This window comes from Centruroides sculpturatus, unplaced genomic scaffold (genome assembly GCF_000671375.1).
Source record: "Centruroides sculpturatus isolate CEXI.00-Female unplaced genomic scaffold, Cexi_2.0 scaffold20, whole genome shotgun sequence".
Lineage (NCBI taxonomy): Eukaryota > Metazoa > Arthropoda > Arachnida > Scorpiones > Buthidae > Centruroides > Centruroides sculpturatus.
This window is the reverse complement of record NW_019384333.1, coordinates 1538596-1558332: the sequence shown is the minus strand read 5'-3', so window position 1 is coordinate 1558332 and position 19737 is coordinate 1538596. Positions and strand designations below refer to the sequence as shown.

General features: G+C 33.6%; 1 protein-coding gene across 1 annotated transcript in view; it reads left to right on the top strand.

Annotated features, from left to right (window-relative positions):
- The window catches only part of LOC111631113 (ankyrin-3-like), a 279012-nt gene that overhangs the window by 35921 nt on the left and 223354 nt on the right, over window positions 1-19737 (top strand). The window contains exons 3-4 of the mRNA XM_023375329.1: window positions 15040-15138; window positions 19465-19662. Coding sequence (XP_023231097.1) covers window positions 15040-15138; window positions 19465-19662 — 297 coding nt within the window. The remainder of the gene's footprint in view (window positions 1-15039; window positions 15139-19464; window positions 19663-19737) is intronic.

Genomic DNA, 19737 nt, shown 5'->3' with positions numbered 1-19737 from the left:
TAATGTGACATTAGAGAACTTAGGTATAAAATTCCTAAAGAAACCAACCATTCCTAGAAAGCTTCTCACTTCCTTTACATTTTTGGGTGGCCTCATATCGAGAATGGTGTGCACGTTGGATATATCCAGACGAATACTGCTTTGGCTTATCACATGGCCTAAATATCTAACTTCTGTGATGAGGAAGGAGCTCTTCTCAGGGTGCAGTTTCAAATTATCTTTATTCAGAGCTTCTATAACTTCATCTAATAACACAATATGGTCTTCATGCGATTTGGAAAATAACACTATATTGTCTTGAAAGACGTAACAATTGACCCCGACAAAGCGAGCTGGTACCCTTGACATTGTTGCGTGAATGAACCTTCTGCTATTTTTCTGCTTCCTGGGGAAGACGATACATTTGGTATTTTCCCCATGGAGTGAAAACACATATACATGCCTAATAGAGCAGTCTAGATTTATCTGGAAGTATCTGGATTTTAGATCAAGCATGGAAAAATACTTTCGTGAAATTTACTGAGAATATTGTCAACACGAGCTATTGGGAACTCCTAAGTAGTTCCCAATAGCTCGTGTCCTTAGTTAATGCCTACAGCCCTGGCAGATGACATTCAGGGATGCGGTGTTGCTGTATATTTACTGGCTTCATCTGATCAACTATTGGCTTATGTGATTCACCTATCATACCGGTTAATCCCTCAACCAATTTTGTGAAGCAGCTGGGGTGTTTTCTGAATATTTGATATACCAAAGGTATGCAAGTTAGATTGTAGAGATGTGTAAGTCAATTGGGAGGGGCCATTAATTGTTAGAATGTGGGATAATATTACGTTCATATTGTGGTTGTTTGTAACGAGAGATTTGTAAGTCCATGAACAAATGTTACAAATAGGAACACAGGAACAAAAATGTGTATGATTGAATATTCCTTTAATGCTCTCCGAACACAGTTCTTTTTTCTTGTTTTGTTACAAAGATTTCAACTTAACAGGTTACTTTACCCTATTATCCTCACAGGGAAATAGGTTGCCTCCTATTCTCATACAAGTATATAAGATACACACATGTAACACAAAATCTTGATAACCAAATTAAAAACTAATCTTATGTCTAACTTAAAACTAATGTAACAGGGAAACGATTAGACTTAAGAAAGTATAGAAAGTATAAAGAGATAGATAGAGAGTACCAAGTTCCATGCTGATTGATCAATATCTTCTAGGAGGTGCCTTTTCACAGATGTGATCTTTTAGTCTTCTTTACTGATTCAGCAATTCGTTCTCAAGGTTCTCCAATTCTTTCGGTTTTCCTTAGTCCCTCGTGCTTCTTCCTCTCTAATCTTGACAGTCATCCCCTATACCTGCAGTCTTCTGCAGATATAGGGGATTTCTTCTGCAGGTATAGTTTCTCTTTTTTTAAGCTTCACTTGCTATGCTGTATGTCCGTTCCTTTTGAGGTCCAGCCAAAAAGTGTTCTCTTCGCTCCTTTCTTGTCACCTCAGGCTACATTTTCTTTTGTTTATTTTCCCAAATTCAGAGAAGCAATAATACCTTACTCCTTTGTTTCACCCTTGGTTCTGAGAAGGGGTAACCTCCCCCTCAAGTAGTAACGGTCCGTATGGAAAGTTCTCAAAGACAATAGAAAGAAAGTAGAAGGATAGAAATAAAATAAGGAATTGTGAACTATATATAAACTACAATATGGCTGACGGCTGCAATATTTTATCATGCTCAATTGATGTGAACAATAAACAGGACTTGCTAACATTAGCAGTTCCTTGCAGATGAAGGAACTGCTGTCTCAGACATGCATTCTCTCCACACTGCTTAGTGGTTTATTAGAGCAAAGAGCATAAATATTTAACACTGTATATTCATTAGCTAAGCACTAAGCTTTAAATTTCATCTATTTTATGATGTAATTATAAATGTTAAAATATTATCATTTAAAATTTATAATTTAAGTTTGTAGGTTTATAGTTTATAATTCTAAATATTTGTACAAACTTTGTAATTTATATTTTTAAACTTCAATTCAAATTGTTGAAAACTTGAAATACATTCTAAAGGCAGAGCTGAAGCTATTCTTTAAAAGAATGAAAATGTTTCTTTTAAGAAATAAATTTTGGTTTTAAGCATTTTTGTATTATATATATTTTTGAAGAATCTTGGAAATAGCAAATTTTGAGACCTATGAAAGAAGCACCAGAGAAATTCATATATTATAGCATTATTACAAGATTTAATTTTTTACTCTATTGTTAAATGTTGATAATGCTATTATAGCATACTATCATCATCATATTTTATCATCAAACATTCAAGTTAATTTAAATATATATGAAAAAATGGCTATATTTTCAAAGTTTTTAAGAAAAGATTTTATGTATTGAATCTAGTTATTCTTTTCTTTGAAATATCTTGTGATTTTCTATCTCAGACTTTTCTCTCATGCTCCTGCTTTTTACAACCAAATAAAACAATCATTTACAATTTGATTTTTTGCTGACAGAATTTCTTTGTATATAGATGACCATATTATCAATGGTAGAGTTGTGATAAACTGAGAGTAGTTACAAGAAAAATAAATTGTCATCATTCTTCAATTGGTATTGGAATGACATTACGATGTCATTTCTAATAAAATCAACAATCTAGATCAGACTTGGCCAACAAGATGATCATAATTGACTGGTCAATTGCATATAATATGATCCATTAAAACAAAAAAATTTTGTAATTTTAATATGCATATTAAATCCATATTTTTCACAGAGAAATCTTTAAATTTTCACTATGGGTTAGTAATGTTGTGCTCTATGAGATAACATATAGTGGATATGAAGATGATCAAAACTTATGTGTGTGATGGAAAGAAATAAAATTTTTTTTTTATTGTAATGAAAAATCAATGGGCCACTTAATTTGAGGCATACCATGTATGATGCCTCTAGCACAATCTAGTGACATTAAATATATTATGATGATTTTCCAAAGAGAGAATATTGCATGTAGCTTCTTAAAAGTATTTCCAAACAATTCATTATAACCTAGCTTCTATTTTCAATAAATACAAACAACATCTTAACACTGGCATAGTTAAATCACTTTACTAAATATTTTTGGCTCTATTTATGATGTATTTCCAAATATCAAACTGAGATAATGTGTCACTCTATTCAACTAGCTGTACTATATATGTTGTGTAAATAAATAATCACTGAAATTAGGACATTCTAGGAAAAATTTTCTAATTGGGATGAAGTGTTCCAAATGAGACAAATTCCAAAAAATTGGAGACATATGCAATTATTCAGACTTGGCCAATCACATTCTAATTTGGCAAGTGAACATTTTCTAATGATATATAAGTATATCAAAATGATCAAAATCAATGACTTTTATGACCTCTAGTGGTCAGCTATCTGGTGGCCATCATTATTTTATGTATTTATTATGTGGTGATTCTTGTAGCGATGTGTGATGGGTTCCGCGAACAGACCGACACAAAATAAAAGAAACAAATTAAATAAAATAAAATCCGGTTCCCTTTTATTATCGCCAGAAAGAATCGAAGCAGGTTCTTTATGGATCCCAACTTCTCGAGTACAAACACTCGTACAGGCTTGCCGTCTATTACAACAAAGATATCACGTGCTATACGTGACCCGACAATCAAGCGCGTGTAGATCTAAAACTAGAACTTAACCTACTTATAACTATCGAAAGAAAGATTAGATAGGAGAGAAGATAGAACAAGACAGAAATACCCGGGTTTCCTTTCCTAACGTACGTATAATACTGGGGTGAGATACCACTCTTTGTTTTCGTCGTGACTCCTTTGGTCGTCAGCGTCCTTTCTTTTCCTTGCACCACGTGTCCCTTCTTGACTCTCCGTAACACACTCACTTCACGCACTCTCACGCTGCTCGAGGACGATCCTTTCTACCACCTTGCCTTCTCTCGTCCTGGTACAAGAATGAGTTCCCTTTCCTTCCTGCAAGACCCCCTGGGTCTTCCTCCTATTGTTCACCGGGCTTTTCTTCGAAATGGTAATCCCACCCCAAGGGTAAGCGGATTAGAAGGGAAAATTTAGAAAATAATCAAGATAAAGAACAAAAGAGTTTCTAAGACTAACTTATATTACATAGAAAACTATAAATTATATGGCCGATGGCCACAATTAGATGTAAAAATACAGTAGACCCCCAATAACACAGTAGATACATTCTGTGTTTTATGAATTCCATGTTGTATGAGTCACTTAAATATTGGGTTGTTCAGAAAGTAAGTTCGTTTTTTTTCCATGGAAAAAAAATGCAATATTTTTATAATAAATAAATATTCTTTTTAATTATATATTGACCATTTTGGTCAAATACCTGTTGTCATCGTTTCTGGTAGTAGCATGATTTCACATTCATAAAAGTTTTGATCGTTGCTTACAAAAACCGATTCAAGTGATTTTTGACATTGTTATTTCAAGTAAATGTCTTACAGTTAAAAAAAATTTGTATAGACTAAAACAAGTAATAATCTGAGTGTGCTCGATCTGGCGAATATGGTTGGTGTGATAGCACGTCCCATCTAAGTTATAACAGTTTCTGACCAGTTACCAAACTTGTGGGAAATTTGACATTATCGTGGTAAAACACTACACTTGTTTTGTTGATCAATTCTGGCCGCCTTTTCTGTTTGATGATATTACTCAATTTGTTTACTCGATGGCAGTACACTTTTGAATCAATTGTTAAATTGTAAAAGTTCCAAAAAAAATTTCCTTAAAATCCCACCAAAGAGAGCATCTCTCTTTAAGAACATGTGGAACCCATATATCAAGCTTTGAAATGAAACCAATTTGTTTCAAGTAATCATAAACAGTTCAATTTGACAAATTTAATCTCTTAGTGATTTCACGTGTTGTTATTCGGCAGTTCGCTTTAATCAGTACCTTTATTTTGTTTTCATTAGCTTTGACTGGCCATCCAGAACATGGGGCATCTTCAATATTGAAATTGCCAGAATGAAATTTTGTAAACCAGTTTTGGTACTGTCATTCTGTCAATACATCTTCTCCATACACGTCACATAATTTTTTTCTCACTTGAACAGGATTCTTATCTTTTCGGTAATAAAAGAGCAAAATATGCCGAAAATGCTGCTTTTGATCTTCCATATTTGATGGGACACAAAAAATAAACAATTGCACGAAATCAAACAAAATTTTTTACAAATAAGCCTTAAAATGCTAGCTGTCAAAATATATAATGACAATACGGTTTAGAATGAAAATGGTGGGGAAAAATATGACTAATCCGTCTAGTAGTAAAAAAAACTAACTTACTTTCCGAACAACCTAATACATGAGTCAATCACAGCCCGGCATGTATGCAGTTTAGGGACTATGGCTGTTTGAAAGGTTTGCTTCCATAAAATTAATCAATTCTAGACTAATTTGACTCAACATTTCCAAAACACATATAATTTTTTTGGGAATAATCCATATAAACTATGCTGTAAACAAAAAATTGTAAGATTACTTACCGAGTGTGCATCGTTCGACGATGCCATTGCTTAAGCTTGTTTTCATCGCAGAGTGGCATATCAAACAGCGGGTGCATGTTTTCTGATAAGTTATTTTTCTGTGAAAAATTTGCTGAACTTTGGAGACATCATTAATATAAATATAATTTTTATGGCCGTTAAATAATAAATGGGTTNATGCCATTGCTTAAGCTTGTTTTCATCGCAGAGTGGCATATCAAACAGCGGGTGCATGTTTTCTGATAAGTTATTTTTCTGTGAAAAATTTGCTGAACTTTGGAGACATCATTAATATAAATATAATTTTTATGGCCGTTAAATAATAAATGGGTTTTAGTAGGTCCGCTGCTCGTTTAAACTCAACGATTTGTGCAATATTGGTCTAGATTCGACCAATCCTGTTGTGACACAATTCGGCGATGACGTTTTATCGTATTATACAAGTCTCTTTTAGTGTGTTTATACGAATACGATTGCAATTTTTTCACTGTTTTATATGAATCCATATTATACGAACACATGCTACAGGGGGTCTACTGTATTCCTGGATTTTTTTATTACATTTGTACAGTTTATATTATTTTTTATTTGTCATTATAATGTGTAATTAATATTATTATATTAATATATAGGAATCTCACTAGCTATTTCAAATCTGTAGTGTTTTTGTTAATGTTGTCTTGAAAACTGTAGCATTGTAGAAAACTGTAAATTTAAAGTTTTGTAGCAAAACAAGTAATGTAAAGATACTTTCAACATAATAAAAATTGTAGTTATTTTGATATCAACTAGTACAAAGTTAGAAATGCTATTGTGGCCGTTGACCATGATATTGTATATTTTATTTTGAATTGGAGGTAATGGATGGCCGCCATCGGTTAGATGAAATCTGGCCGTCTTTTTCCATCCATTTACATCTCCACAAAGACTGTCTTTATCAGAAGGCTGTAAACGTGAATTAGTTAAGTCCACGACCACGTTTTAAACTAAAACAACATTTATTTAACAACAATCCTCGAGTACACTTGAAAGTGAGCTACACGTGCTCATGGCAGCGATCACCCGACAAGAAGAAGAAGCAACAATACCCAGAATTCTCTCTCTGGGAAAAACCCAGTTCCCGTTTTTCTATCCGGGATTCCCGGGAAACTCGTAGAGGAGTGGCGCCATCTCACCAGTCCGTGATTTGTCGCCGCAGAATTAATCCTAGCCTTTCTTCCTGTTTCTTTGTTCCTTCTAAGATCTTCTTATCTAACCCTTTTGCCCCTGTGGTAGAATTATCTTTTCCATGTAAATAAGAACAAAAGAGGAAGTGGGACCCTGGGGCAAAACAGACAGAAAAGAGACTCTGGGTGAAGATTCCGAAGAAAGCATAAGGAAAAAGCAAATGCTCGTGACCTGAAGTTAAGGTTAAGGATCGGCTAGAAAGAAAAGAGGCAATTTCGAAAAAAAAAAGCTGTAAGGACAATGAATAATCCAAGGAAAAAGGAGAATTTTTCGATATCAAGAAGTAGCCATATAGACTTTAGAGTGAAAGATATCAAGTTGGTGCCATAATCCGAAAGCATATATACATACCAAAAGAAATCCTGGGTATTTCCATTCTCCCTACATTTTGTTTCTATATCCATCTGTTCTGTACTATTATTTTTCATTAGTTATAAGATAGACATAAGTTAGATGTAAGTTAGTTATATAATTAATTTTTTTTTTTTTTTTTTGTTATTTTGACAATTGTCATGTGTACGAACCCCAGCGATAGTGGGGCCGTTGACCATGATATTGTATATTTTATTTTGAATTGGAGGTAATGGATGGCCGCCATCGGTTAGATGAAATCTGGCCGTCTTTTTCCATCCATTTACATCTCCACAAAGACTGTCTTTATCAGAAGGCTGTAAACGTGAATTAGTTAAGTCCACGACCACGTTTTAAACTAAAACAACATTTATTTAACAACATTTAACAATCCTCGAGTACACTTGAAAGTGAGCTACACGTGCTCATGGCAGCGATCACCCGACAAGAAGAAGAAGCAACAATACCCAGAATTCTCTCTCTGGGAAAAACCCAGTTCCCGTTTTTCTATCCGGGATTCCCGGGAAACTCGTAGAGGAGTGGCGCCATCTCACCAGTCCGTGATTTGTCGCCGCAGAATTAATCCTAGCCTTTCTTCCTGTTTCTTTGTTCCTTCTAAGATCTTCTTATCTAACCCTTTTGCCCCTGTGGTAGAATTATCTTTTCCATGTAAATAAGAACAAAAGAGGAAGTGGGACCCTGGGGCAAAACAGACAGAAAAGAGACTCTGGGTGAAGATTCCGAAGAAAGCATAAGGAAAAAGCAAATGCTCGTGACCTGAAGTTAAGGTTAAGGATCGGCTAGAAAGAAAAGAGGCAATTTCGAAAAAAAAAAGCTGTAAGGACAATGAATAATCCAAGGAAAAAGGAGAATTTTTCGATATCAAGAAGTAGCCATATAGACTTTAGAGTGAAAGATATCAAGTTGGTGCCATAATCCGAAAGCATATATACATACCAAAAGAAATCCTGGGTATTTCCATTCTCCCTACATTTTGTTTCTATATCCATCTGTTCTGTACTATTATTTTTCATTAGTTATAAGATAGACATAAGTTAGATGTAAGTTAGTTATATAATTATTTTTTTTTTTTTTTTTTGTTATTTTGACAATTGTCATGTGTACGAACCCCAGCGATAGTGGAGGACAAGCCTGTTCCTTTTTTATTTGTACTGTATATAAAAGAAAGGCATAGAAAGTTTGTAAAGTTGGGATTCTGAAAAAAAATAGAGGGGAAAAGAACCAGTTTGGAGAGAATAAAGAATACTATGTGATAGAATTGAATTTTGTATCTTTCTTTTTGTAACTTTTCGTTTGCAGATTTTTATGTCTCTCTCACAACGAACTACACACTATAACTTACTCATAACCATACCAAGGTTATGAGTAAGTTATAGTGTGTAGTTCAAGGTTGCAATTGAAAGCGTCTCTGTTTTTTCTGGTAAAGGCAATTTGGAAATCAAATTCTTTTCAAGGTGGACCATTGATTGATATATTCATCAAATTGCTAACATTTATTACATCTAGTCTATTGGGGTTTTAATGAGATTCATTTCACTAAAACCATGCTCAATAAAAGTAATATAATAATTTTACTTAAAATTATTGTATAACCATCTCTGTCTGTTACACTTATGCCTTCTACTCGTAGATATACAGTAGCTCCATGTTATATTGCGGATTCGGATATATTGTGCTGTTTTTTGGTTCCCAAATTTTAAAAGCATTCAAGTCAATAAATTTTAAAATATCAATTGCCATTGAATTTCTTTTTGCAAAGAAATATGGTATTTTATTCCTATCATTGTCCTTGAAACTACCATTGCAGGTGAAACAATAAATTTGTCAAGATAAATAAGCAAAACAGGTGGACAGATTAATTATCATTTATGTTTCCTTTTGATATTAAAAGTTGTTTATTTATTGTTTTTGAGTGCTGTCTCCTCATTTACTAGTTTCTCTGAATTCATGTCTTTATGTGAATTGACACAATATGGTCAAATCAAATAACATTTACATAAAGGTGATTATGTAAATCACCTTTATGTGATTTATATAAAGGTGTGAAATTTTGAATTCACTGTGTAATGTATAAGGAAAAGATTTCTTTATTTCTGACTAAAAAGTTCTAAAGTAACAGTAGTAACTTTATTTTGCTTTATAGAGAATTTTTACTCTATAATTTTATAAGTTTTGATGTTCTATTATATTATATGTTCAATATTTATTTTTTAAATTTTAAATTACTGTGTTTATAATTTTTGTTGAAAAATATAAATTACACGAATTTTTAATAAGTGATTTATTGTGAAATATATAATAAAACTGCAACTGACTTTTTGTTTTTATATCAACAGTATTTCTCTATAAATGTCATTGTTAAAGAAACAATAATGTTAAATAGTCATTTGTGGTATTGATGTTTATGTAAATGTCAATTAAAAGGATATAATCACAAATAAATTTTAATATTGTAAAACTTAGCTTATTTTATTTACTTTATTTAATAAACTTTTAACACTTGCTGTTAAAAGAATAGAGGATAGAAATTCCATAGCATGTATTATTTGTTTGGTATAAGCCAGAATTTTTAGGATTCTTGTTATATTGAACTGCCACATATATAATGTTTCAAAAAACACATCTATAAACCTTTTACCGGTGCATGTTTCATCACACTTTACAATAAAGTTACAAACGTTTTTGAACCGTATGGTTCTTCTTTAGGTAACGATCCCTTGATGGAATGCACTTCAGTTCAAAGTTGTTGAGAAATATGATCCAGAATGATGTCCCAACCCGATGACATCACTACGGACTTGCGCGTTATGCATGTTGTGTTCTATCATAGAGATTTATCTAGTAGGCCTGCCAGGCCATTGATAGAGCTATTTCATCCTTGTAGTTAATGCAATTACATTCTTTAATCGTGTTTAGGCATATGTAGATCTCTCCTCCAGCCATCTGAGATGGTTTGTGTGGTAGGTGGTGTGAATGACCTTTGTTTGAGAGAATATGGGTTCTATGTCAGGGTCCGAAGAGTATACAGCCAGAGCTGTGTTGGTTCTTTCATGGTTAATATCCGCTTTATGCTCTTTGATTCAGGTTACGAGGGGGCGTTTGGTTGATCCTATATTGACCATGTTTCTATCACACCTGTGATCAATGAGGGATAGTGTAGACATTTGGGAAGCTTAGTTTGGTCTGGGGTGTCTTTTCCGTTTCATAACAAATCAAAAATCATAGTGCGTCTTCTAAATGTAATACGGGTATTATTTTTCCTAGCTATCTCCTTGTATATGGATTTTAGTACCGGATTACATGTGATAGGGATGTTGCTACTTGGAGTAACATTGGAGAGTTGGTGACAGTTTGCTTCCTGCTGTTGTATTTTTGTGTTCAGTTTTTGAACCGTATGGTTCTTCTTTAGGTAACGATCCCTTGATGGAATGCACTTCAGTTCAAAGTTGTTGAGAAATATGATCCAGAATGATGTCCCAACCCGATGACATCACTACGGACTTGCGCGTTATGCATGTTGTGTTCTATCATAGAGATTTATCTAGTAGGCCTGCCAGGCCATTGATAGAGCTATTTCATCCTTGTAGTTAATGCAATTACATTCAATTACATTCTATGAGCCTGTGGTATCTGTGCTGTTTGGCTATATTTTCTGAGTTTCATTTCGGACTGGATTGCTGTTTGGGAAGAGGAGTGCGTATGTGCTCTCTTGATGAAGGCTTTGAAAGCTGCGACTTTGTACTGTGGAGGGTTACAGGACCATGCTGGTATGTGTAAACAATCTGAGCTCAGTTTGCGATAAACCTCTGTATGGACGGTTGTTCTCTCAATCATAATGCTAATGTCTAGGAAGTGAGCCTCTGTAGGGTGTGCCTGGTCTATTTCTATAGTTAAGCTGTACGGGTTGTCATTGATATCATCAACTAGTGCAGTAATGTTCAGCTGATCTTTCCATAGGATTAGAATATCATCAATATACCGCTTATATACTAGGGTGTTGGGGAGATATTTTGGGAGAAATTCTGATTCCAGTTTCCTCACTACTATTTCACACAGGTCTCCTGCGATGGGGCTGCCCATTGGGACTTCTCTTTGGTGCTCATACGTTATTCCTTTGAACTGGAAGAAGGAGTTGTGATAAAGCAGATGTGCCATTTCAAGGATGTGTTGATGCAATGTGTTATCTTTAACGATGTTAAAGAGGGTGTCCCTGATGGCGCAAAATACTGGTGGAAGTTTAATAGATGGGTATAGTGATTTAAAGTCTAAAACCATGATGAAACTAGGCGGCATAGGTAATTCTTTAATCATGGAAATAAGATTGTAGTGCTACAGCACTAATTGTATTGTACACAAATGTAATGTCTTGTTTCGGTTTATCTCGTATCAGATTATGGATCCGTGTATGTAAAATTTTCGTTCATGTCGGAAAATCACCTTTTTGTGGTGTGTGCTCACTGATTGGGTGAGGGTTGTAAACGTAGTAATGACGTAGTATGTATCAGGGAGACGGTATAAAAGGGGTGGTTTGCCTGAAGAGAGGACTTTTTTCGTCTCAACCTTGGATTCTGGAAGTTCTGACGGGTTGTTTCGCTGGATCATCTTTGCTACGAGAAAAGGAGAAAGAATGAACTGCTGAGGAGGCTAACTAAAATCCAACTCCATCCACGTGGACATTGTGAGGTTCGACTGAATAGAGGTTCCTAAAGGAAGAGAACATCAACACGAACAATTGTAAGGTGATATTTCTTGTGTTATGTCGGGGATAAAGCAAACCCTCGTGGTATGTAATTAGAACAGATCTTGTATATGTTTCGCGGTTGGAATTGTTTGGTTCAATTCGGCTAGAGTATTTAACCTGAACTGTAAGAGACGGTGATAGTGTAATCGTCACAGAATAAACACGCTTGTTTTCTTTGTTTAACTATTTTGTCATTGTGAAGTCCTTATTCTCCGTTGTCATACCCAACCCTAATACCTAGTATACCCAGGTATACCGGGGATAAAACAAGATCTATCAGAATGGTGATGGGGTATGGGGTCCTTCTAGGAGGGGTGTCAGTATCTTGTGTGCAGTTTTCTCCAGTTTAATAGTAGGTGCCCTGACTTTATCAACTACTGGTTTTAGTTCGCACTCCTGTTTATGGGTTTTTGCAAAAGCGAACATTCTAGGAGTGTCTGGTGCATTAGTAATAATAGTTTTTAGTTCCAGCCATTTTGCTAGTTTTGTATTGATGAAGCGTTTCACCTTCGTTTGTAAACAGTAACGCCAAACAAAGATCCATGAATGCCATGTCCTTGAATTGCACATTTTTATATGTTTTATCTGCAATTCTGCTTTTTGATTGACCTCCTCTTGTCACCTGGTAACAATTTGAAACCCTGTGGAGGGCACAGGAGAGGTCAAATTTACTACTAAACATGATTCCTCTCTAACTCCATTTCCCTTGACTTTGGTTTTTTTCACACAATTCATCTTTTATTTTAAATTTTATATAAAAATCCTTCTTTGTTCAAACAAGACATTTAATTCTTCCTTTGTTCATTACTGAAAAAAGAGATTTTTAATTTCTTGTTTGATTGTCAACATTCAGACCACTAAATTGACTTCTGTCTGGGACCTCACAGAAGTAAATTAATATATATAATAAGCATTGCACATATAACCAATACCAGGAAGGAGTGTATTCCCAGTTTAGAATAGTTGAGTTAATACATATAATATAATAATTAATAATAATTGATTATAATTAACTGGAGTATAATTTTAGACCTATAGTATAATTTTTATTTATGTAACAAATTAAATTGCTGTAATACATGAATAACAAAGTTCCAAGGATGAATTTTTTTGACTAAATCAAATTTTTGACCGTACAAATAATTTTGGATTATACAAAATAATTTTTTTTTTAATAATCCAACTAGAGACAGATGGTTAACAACTTAAAAACCGACAAAATGACATTTAAAAATACATACAATATACAATTGATGCTGACCTTTTCTTGGAGGATTTGGCATCAACGACACAGCATTAAAAAGCATTTTTCACAATATCACTTAGGTGCAAATCAGTTGTATTTATACACATCTGCACATTGGCGTCAATTGAAAACCTAAGTTCCATCCAGTAATATAAAATTAAAAGAATTGCAAACGTTTTTGACCTCCTCAGATCTGCTTTGGATTTAAAGCTAACTGTTTTATAATGAAATGTATCAAAAGGAACGTCTGCAGAATTTGAACTTATATTGATAAATTTTTAAAGTGATTTTTTGATAAATTTTATTATAGAATGCTTAGATTTAATTCTGGAGCAGATCTCAGAAGGTCAAAAACATTCATAATTTTTTTAATTTTATGTACCTGACAGAACTTAGGTTTTTGTATGTGTTCAGTGCTATAGAACAATCCTGTTTAAAGAGAGATTTAAATCTTTGTCTTATGAAGCTATGCCAGCTAGGATATATAGGAAGCTTCTGAAGCCAAATTTGATTTCTTAAAGCCAAATGGGCTATATTAACGTTATTAATTATTAATTAAGTCAAGTAATTTGGCCTAGACGTCAGCATTAAGTGCTTATCTTTTGATAAATTTAATAATTATAGTTAAATGAATATTTAATAATTAAATTAGAAGTTTTGAAAGAAAAGAATTGACCTAAAGTGGGACTTGAACCTGCAACTCTCATTTGCCATGCAGATGCATTACCAGTTATGTTACCTGAACCTCCATCTGATCTTTGCTTCCAAAATTATTAATATAGATATAATCACACTGGTTACTAATGGCAGCAGCTTGACACGATTCCAGCAACCATGGAACTTACTATGGCACTCAACTGGCTATCACTTTACTCTGGCATGGTTTATATATACAAATATAAGCATCCACTAACTGAAGTTTTAGTTTAATGCCAAACGATTGCTGGATTACATTGGGCAATAATAATGCCACTCTCTCTCTCTTCATGTGCCATATCAGGTCATGAAGATAAATCAACTTATCCATTCTTCTGAAAGATAAATCAACTTATCCATTTTTATTGGATGAAAGTGGGCAGGTTATCTCATTTCCTCCTATTACGAATTGCAGTGGGACAAAGATATCTGAAGAAACATCAGATATGTTTTTTGAAGTAACTGGTAATAGCCTCCCAGCATGCAAAAAGGTGATGGATAGTTTATTATATGAAACTTTAAAGTTAGGTTTGGGAAATAAAAAGCTTGACGTGAATGGTAGCACAGAAATTGAAAACGAAAGTTCAAATTTGTACTGACGTCTGCAATCATCCGGCACAGGTTAATTGGAGATTAGTTTTGCGCCAAGGTGAGTCATGGGGGAAGTTAGTACCAGAGTGGTTCCCTGTTGCCTTCTCTGGTGAATCAGTGTTACACAAGGGGAGAAATACCTTCTGGGAGGTCTTTTAAGGGTAACTGGCCCCTGTTCAGGCATTACAGATGTGGAGGAAACCTGGAAAACTCTATGGATCTATGGCTGCTACTAATTATTAATTAAAAGTCAAGTAATTTGACCTACAGATGACATCTAATGCCTACCTCTAAGCCAAACTATTTGCCTTTAATTAATTAGTAGCATTATTACAGCCTGATGTAATCCAGCAAATGTTTGGTATATAACTGATTATTTTTAAAGTTGTATTGATATTTAATATAATTAATTACTATGCTATCTTATTTATTGTTCATGGAGAAGTATTTAATGAATATTAAGTTGAATGCTATAAGTTGAATAAATATTAATTTTTATTTAATGTATATTATATATTAAGCACTTTTTCTATAATTTAGATAATATGAGTTTGTTTATATGAAAAGTAGTAATTTTTTCTCTCAATAAACAATCAAATAAAATTGAAATATATTTTTAGAATGGATTGAATGCTCTTCATTTAGCATCAAAAGAAGGTCATATTAATGTTGTAACTGAACTAATTAAGAGAGGAGCTAATGTAAATGCAGCAACAAAGGTAAAAATTTCTTAAAATTTTAATTTAATTTGATGATATATTAAATAATATTATGTAACATTAAAAATTAAATTAAATATTATATTAAAAATTTAATTTTAGTTTCTATTCAGTTTAATAAAAAAGTAAGAAAACTTTAAAAAGTTTTTTGTAAATTCTGTTTTTATATAATATAGCTTTCATGATAACTTTGTTTTTTTTGTTTTTTTTATTATTATAAAACTAGATGTTATTAGTTTCCAAAACTCTTTCAAAGAATTATTTATTCAATAAAAAATTCATTTTATTTAAAAATTTATTTAAATCATAAAGAAATTTAAAAAAATCTGATCAGTTGGTGTGAAGATGACATGGGAAGATGATTAGTTCCTATCTCTTATATGGTTATTATCTGTTTCATTAAATACACCAAAGGGATTATTCAAGTTGGTTCAGAAGTAATGGGACAAACCGAAAATCAGTAATAATTAGAAAACAATAAAAAATGTTTTGTACTCGAGAAACTAGGCTATACTATAATATAAAAACTTCCTACCTTGATATTCATTCAGCTAATTTTTCAGAAAAACAAATATTTTTGGTTTACTTTTACACTCACTGGCCAATGAATTAGAAACCATCAAGCATATTAAATAAGTGTAATTTTGCAGCTTATATGCAAAACACTTGAGTCATGTGAGTTACCATATGTTCATTAGCACTTATTTAAGAATGCTGTTGGTCAGTATGGTCATTATGTTTATGAAAATGGGAAAAGTGAAGGAGTTGATGGAGTTTCAGAAAGTGCTGATTGTGGTGCCCATCTTGCTGGAGCCACAGTATCAAGAACTGTATTAGACAATATCAAGATATCCTGTGTTCAATCGGTGGAAAATAACCTACAGTTGATGTCTAAAAGAAGTAACTGTGGCTCCAAAACAGTTAATCAGGAACACAACTGACATTGTCTGAAAAAGGCTAGTGTTGAAAAAATGACTTCCTCTGTGCAGCAATTGACAGAAGAATTTAATGAATCTTGTCCCTGACCCATATCTACCTGAACTATGCACAGGGAACTGAAAAGAATTGATATGAACAGTCGCAGGCCTATACAAACTGGTCTCTGCGAAGAATCAACAAAAAGTTTATCTACGGTGGTGCCAAGAGCACTGTGATTGGACATCTGAGGACTGGAAAAAAGTAATGTGATGAATCATGGTACACGTTATTCTGTACTGATGTACAGAGGGTTTGGAGGGAGCCCCATGAAGCAATGGACCCTGTTTGCCTCATTAACATGACTCAAGGTTCTCTGGGGGTGTTATGGTATGGGGAAAGTTCTGTTGGGATAGAAATGGTCTGCTGATATTCCTGGAAGGTTGGGTGACTTCCAATGAGTACCTGAACATTGTTGCTGATCAAGTTCATCTTGCAATGTTGCATTTTTTTCCTGCATGTGACTGCTTTTTTTTTGATGACAATACTACTGTGCAAGAATTGTTCAGCAGTGGTTCAGTGAGCATGAAGACAACTTTTGCCACCCACCCTGGCCACCACAGAGCCCAGATCTTAACCCAATCAAGAATGTATGGGACATGTTAGAACGACATATCCACCAGCAAAGTCTGCTCTGTCAAATTTATGCAAACTAAAGGAAAATCTAGTGAATGCCTGGTGTGCATTGGACTTAGAAGCACTTCAGCACCTTGTAGAATCCATACTAAATTGAGTAAATGATGTAATTCGAGCTAAAGGTTTGTTAATATTTGATATGTCAAATATAATAATAAGCCCTCTCAGGACACTTGAAATATTGAAACAGCCATAGCAATTAATAACACAAAATAAATTGTAGCTATGTGTAGATTCTGTGTGACACGTCCGAACATGTAAGCTGAACAATAGTGTGGGGGAGTGAGTAATCAAGAGTTGCATAGTGCTCAAACAAAAGACAAATCAACGAGATTTGAAAATCGCGTAACTCCGGGTTCACGTAAGTCGGGGTAGCGTAAGTCAAGGTATTACTGTAATTATTTCCATTGAAACGCGAATCTGACATCCAAAAAAATTGCCGGGAAATAATTCCCGCAAAATAAAAACCCATCCAAAAAGTGTTTTTACAAGAAAAGTATATAAAAAAATAAAAATAATTTAAAATAAATGCTTTTATTTGAGAACTATAGCTGTAAGGATTGTTATTCTTTCATTCAACAAGGCGTGAAATTTTACACATGCAGTCTACATTGTTTACAAACTGGTTGACCTTGAGAACAGCTGTTATCAGCTTTCCTGGGTAGTTCTCATGTACGCTTCAGGGGAATATTGGTTTAATGCAGCAGGGGAGCTAACTTACCACATCTGTTCAAATATAACACAATATTGTCAATTTTTATGCTATTAAATTATATGGGGACCAAAAAAGGCATGAACAAAAAACAAAAAAACCTGCTGATGTCATAAAAAACATTCAATAGCATTTTAAAAAATTTTACCAAAGTCAAATCAATCAAATAGAAGTTTAGAACAATTTAATTAATTTGATAAAAAAACTCTCATAAAAAAACAATAATGCAATTAATTACCTAATTAATAAATCGTTAAAAAATATTTTTGCGGCAAAAATAATTCATGAAATTTGCAGAGATCATAGATAACAATGTATATATGCTGATCCATACATTTTCGGAAAAGTTATGTCAAAGCCCTTTTTTCAGGCTTTTAAAGCCTATGCCCAAGGTAACTTGGGATATGGACTGCACAGTGTCATGCGCACCCGAGTTATCTTGGGTTATGGGCGGAAGGGGTTAATTAATGGTTTCCAGATATGGAGAACAATGTACGGTAAGTGTGAGGTTCATAGAAAAGTTTCTATGAGAATATTTCCAAGTCTTTCTCACACAAGAGAAAATTGGTTAGGGGTGTTGGGGTACTGTGGGTGTTGGATATAAGTTTATAGAACCAAGGGGGCAATGGCTTGAAAAACTTTGGAAATCACTGGTCTGGATGATTTCAGATCTGGACTTTAGGCTGGGTGATCTGGAATTCCTAATTAATTCCAATGACTGCCTCCACCATGTATGTGGCTGTGCTCCAGCCAGTGAAGATATTTCTATTCTGTATGCATACCCATTGTTGCCAAAACAAAAGAACAAGTGCCAGTAAGTGAAGGGAAATACCTAGAGAAAAAAACATAAATTGGGATTATGTAACAGTAGCTGAATCAGAAATGTCCTAACAGTACGGATGCTATACAAACAAAAAGTAGAGGGTCAGTTGATAGTTTGCCCCTGAACTTGGTACAGGAAGCAATGTGAAATGGCTATGCTCGTTTCACATTGGTTCCAGTACCAAGGGTGAATTGTTAACTGCTGAGAACTCAGAATTGATTGGACTGATTGTCTAGATACAAAAAAAATTTTTTTTCTTTACGTTTATATCATAAAGTACTCAGCAAATCACTATACATATAACTAACACCTTATCCTTGCCGAGAAATATAATTTAATTTCAAATAAACGTTTTCAGCCTGATTCACAGGCCATCTTCAGGTTGAGAACCAAATTTGAATTAAAGGATTGCATTAATGGAATCCTTTAATTCAAATTCATATCTTTAAGTTTATTCACTTCTCAACCACTTACTGTTGGTAGTACCAAAAATAAATGAACTGTACAAAAGCAGCCTCTAAGGCACAAACTGTGATGTTCCAACTATCTGCAGCCCTTGTGTAGCCAAACTGACTTATTGCTAGATTTAACAAGAAGATCTTATGCTCCAATTTGTTTCTGCTTATCATTGCCAGGAAGGTCAATTGTCTAGTACATTTATAACCCAAGGGGCACACCATCATTCCTTGCCAGCTGCTGCTCCATTTCATCAAGTTCCTCTTCCCCTGAGGCTTTTATCCTTCTGGAGGTGATGTCACACTGTACTGCACCTTCCACTCATTTACGTTTGTGTGTATTTTCACTTAAATTTTCATGCACGTTTATTTACATTTTTGGTTATTTTCTCATGGAATCTCTTACAGAATGCTAACAAATTTAGGGTTCTTACAATCCTTGTATTATGAAATACAATGAATTTTATTATTTACAGAGATTTATTTATTAGAAAGATATAATAAGCAGTTTCAACATTTGTTACAATTATATCTTACAAAAATGTAGTTGTTTATCATTTAAGGAATTTTCAATCACAGAAAACTCTAAATTACTGAAATTGATGATAATATTTTTCTTTTTATAATTATTGCTTTTTTAAATATCAAATATATTTGAAATATTTTTTATAAAAATAATAATTATTATAAATTATTAATTTTATTTTTAATAATTATTTTTTTAGAAAGGAAATACTGCATTGCATATTTCTTCATTAGCTGGAAAACAGGAAGTGGTAAAGATTTTGGTACAGAATGGTGCAAATGTCAATGTACAATCACAAAATGGCTTCACCCCATTATATATGGCAGCTCAAGAAAATCACGATGATGTTTTAAGTTTTCTTTTAGCAAATGGAGCTAATCAGAGCTTATCAACAGAAGTATGAAATTTACATTGGTCTCAGTTTCATTATAAAAACTAAAAATATAATTGTTATTAATTACACGATAAACTT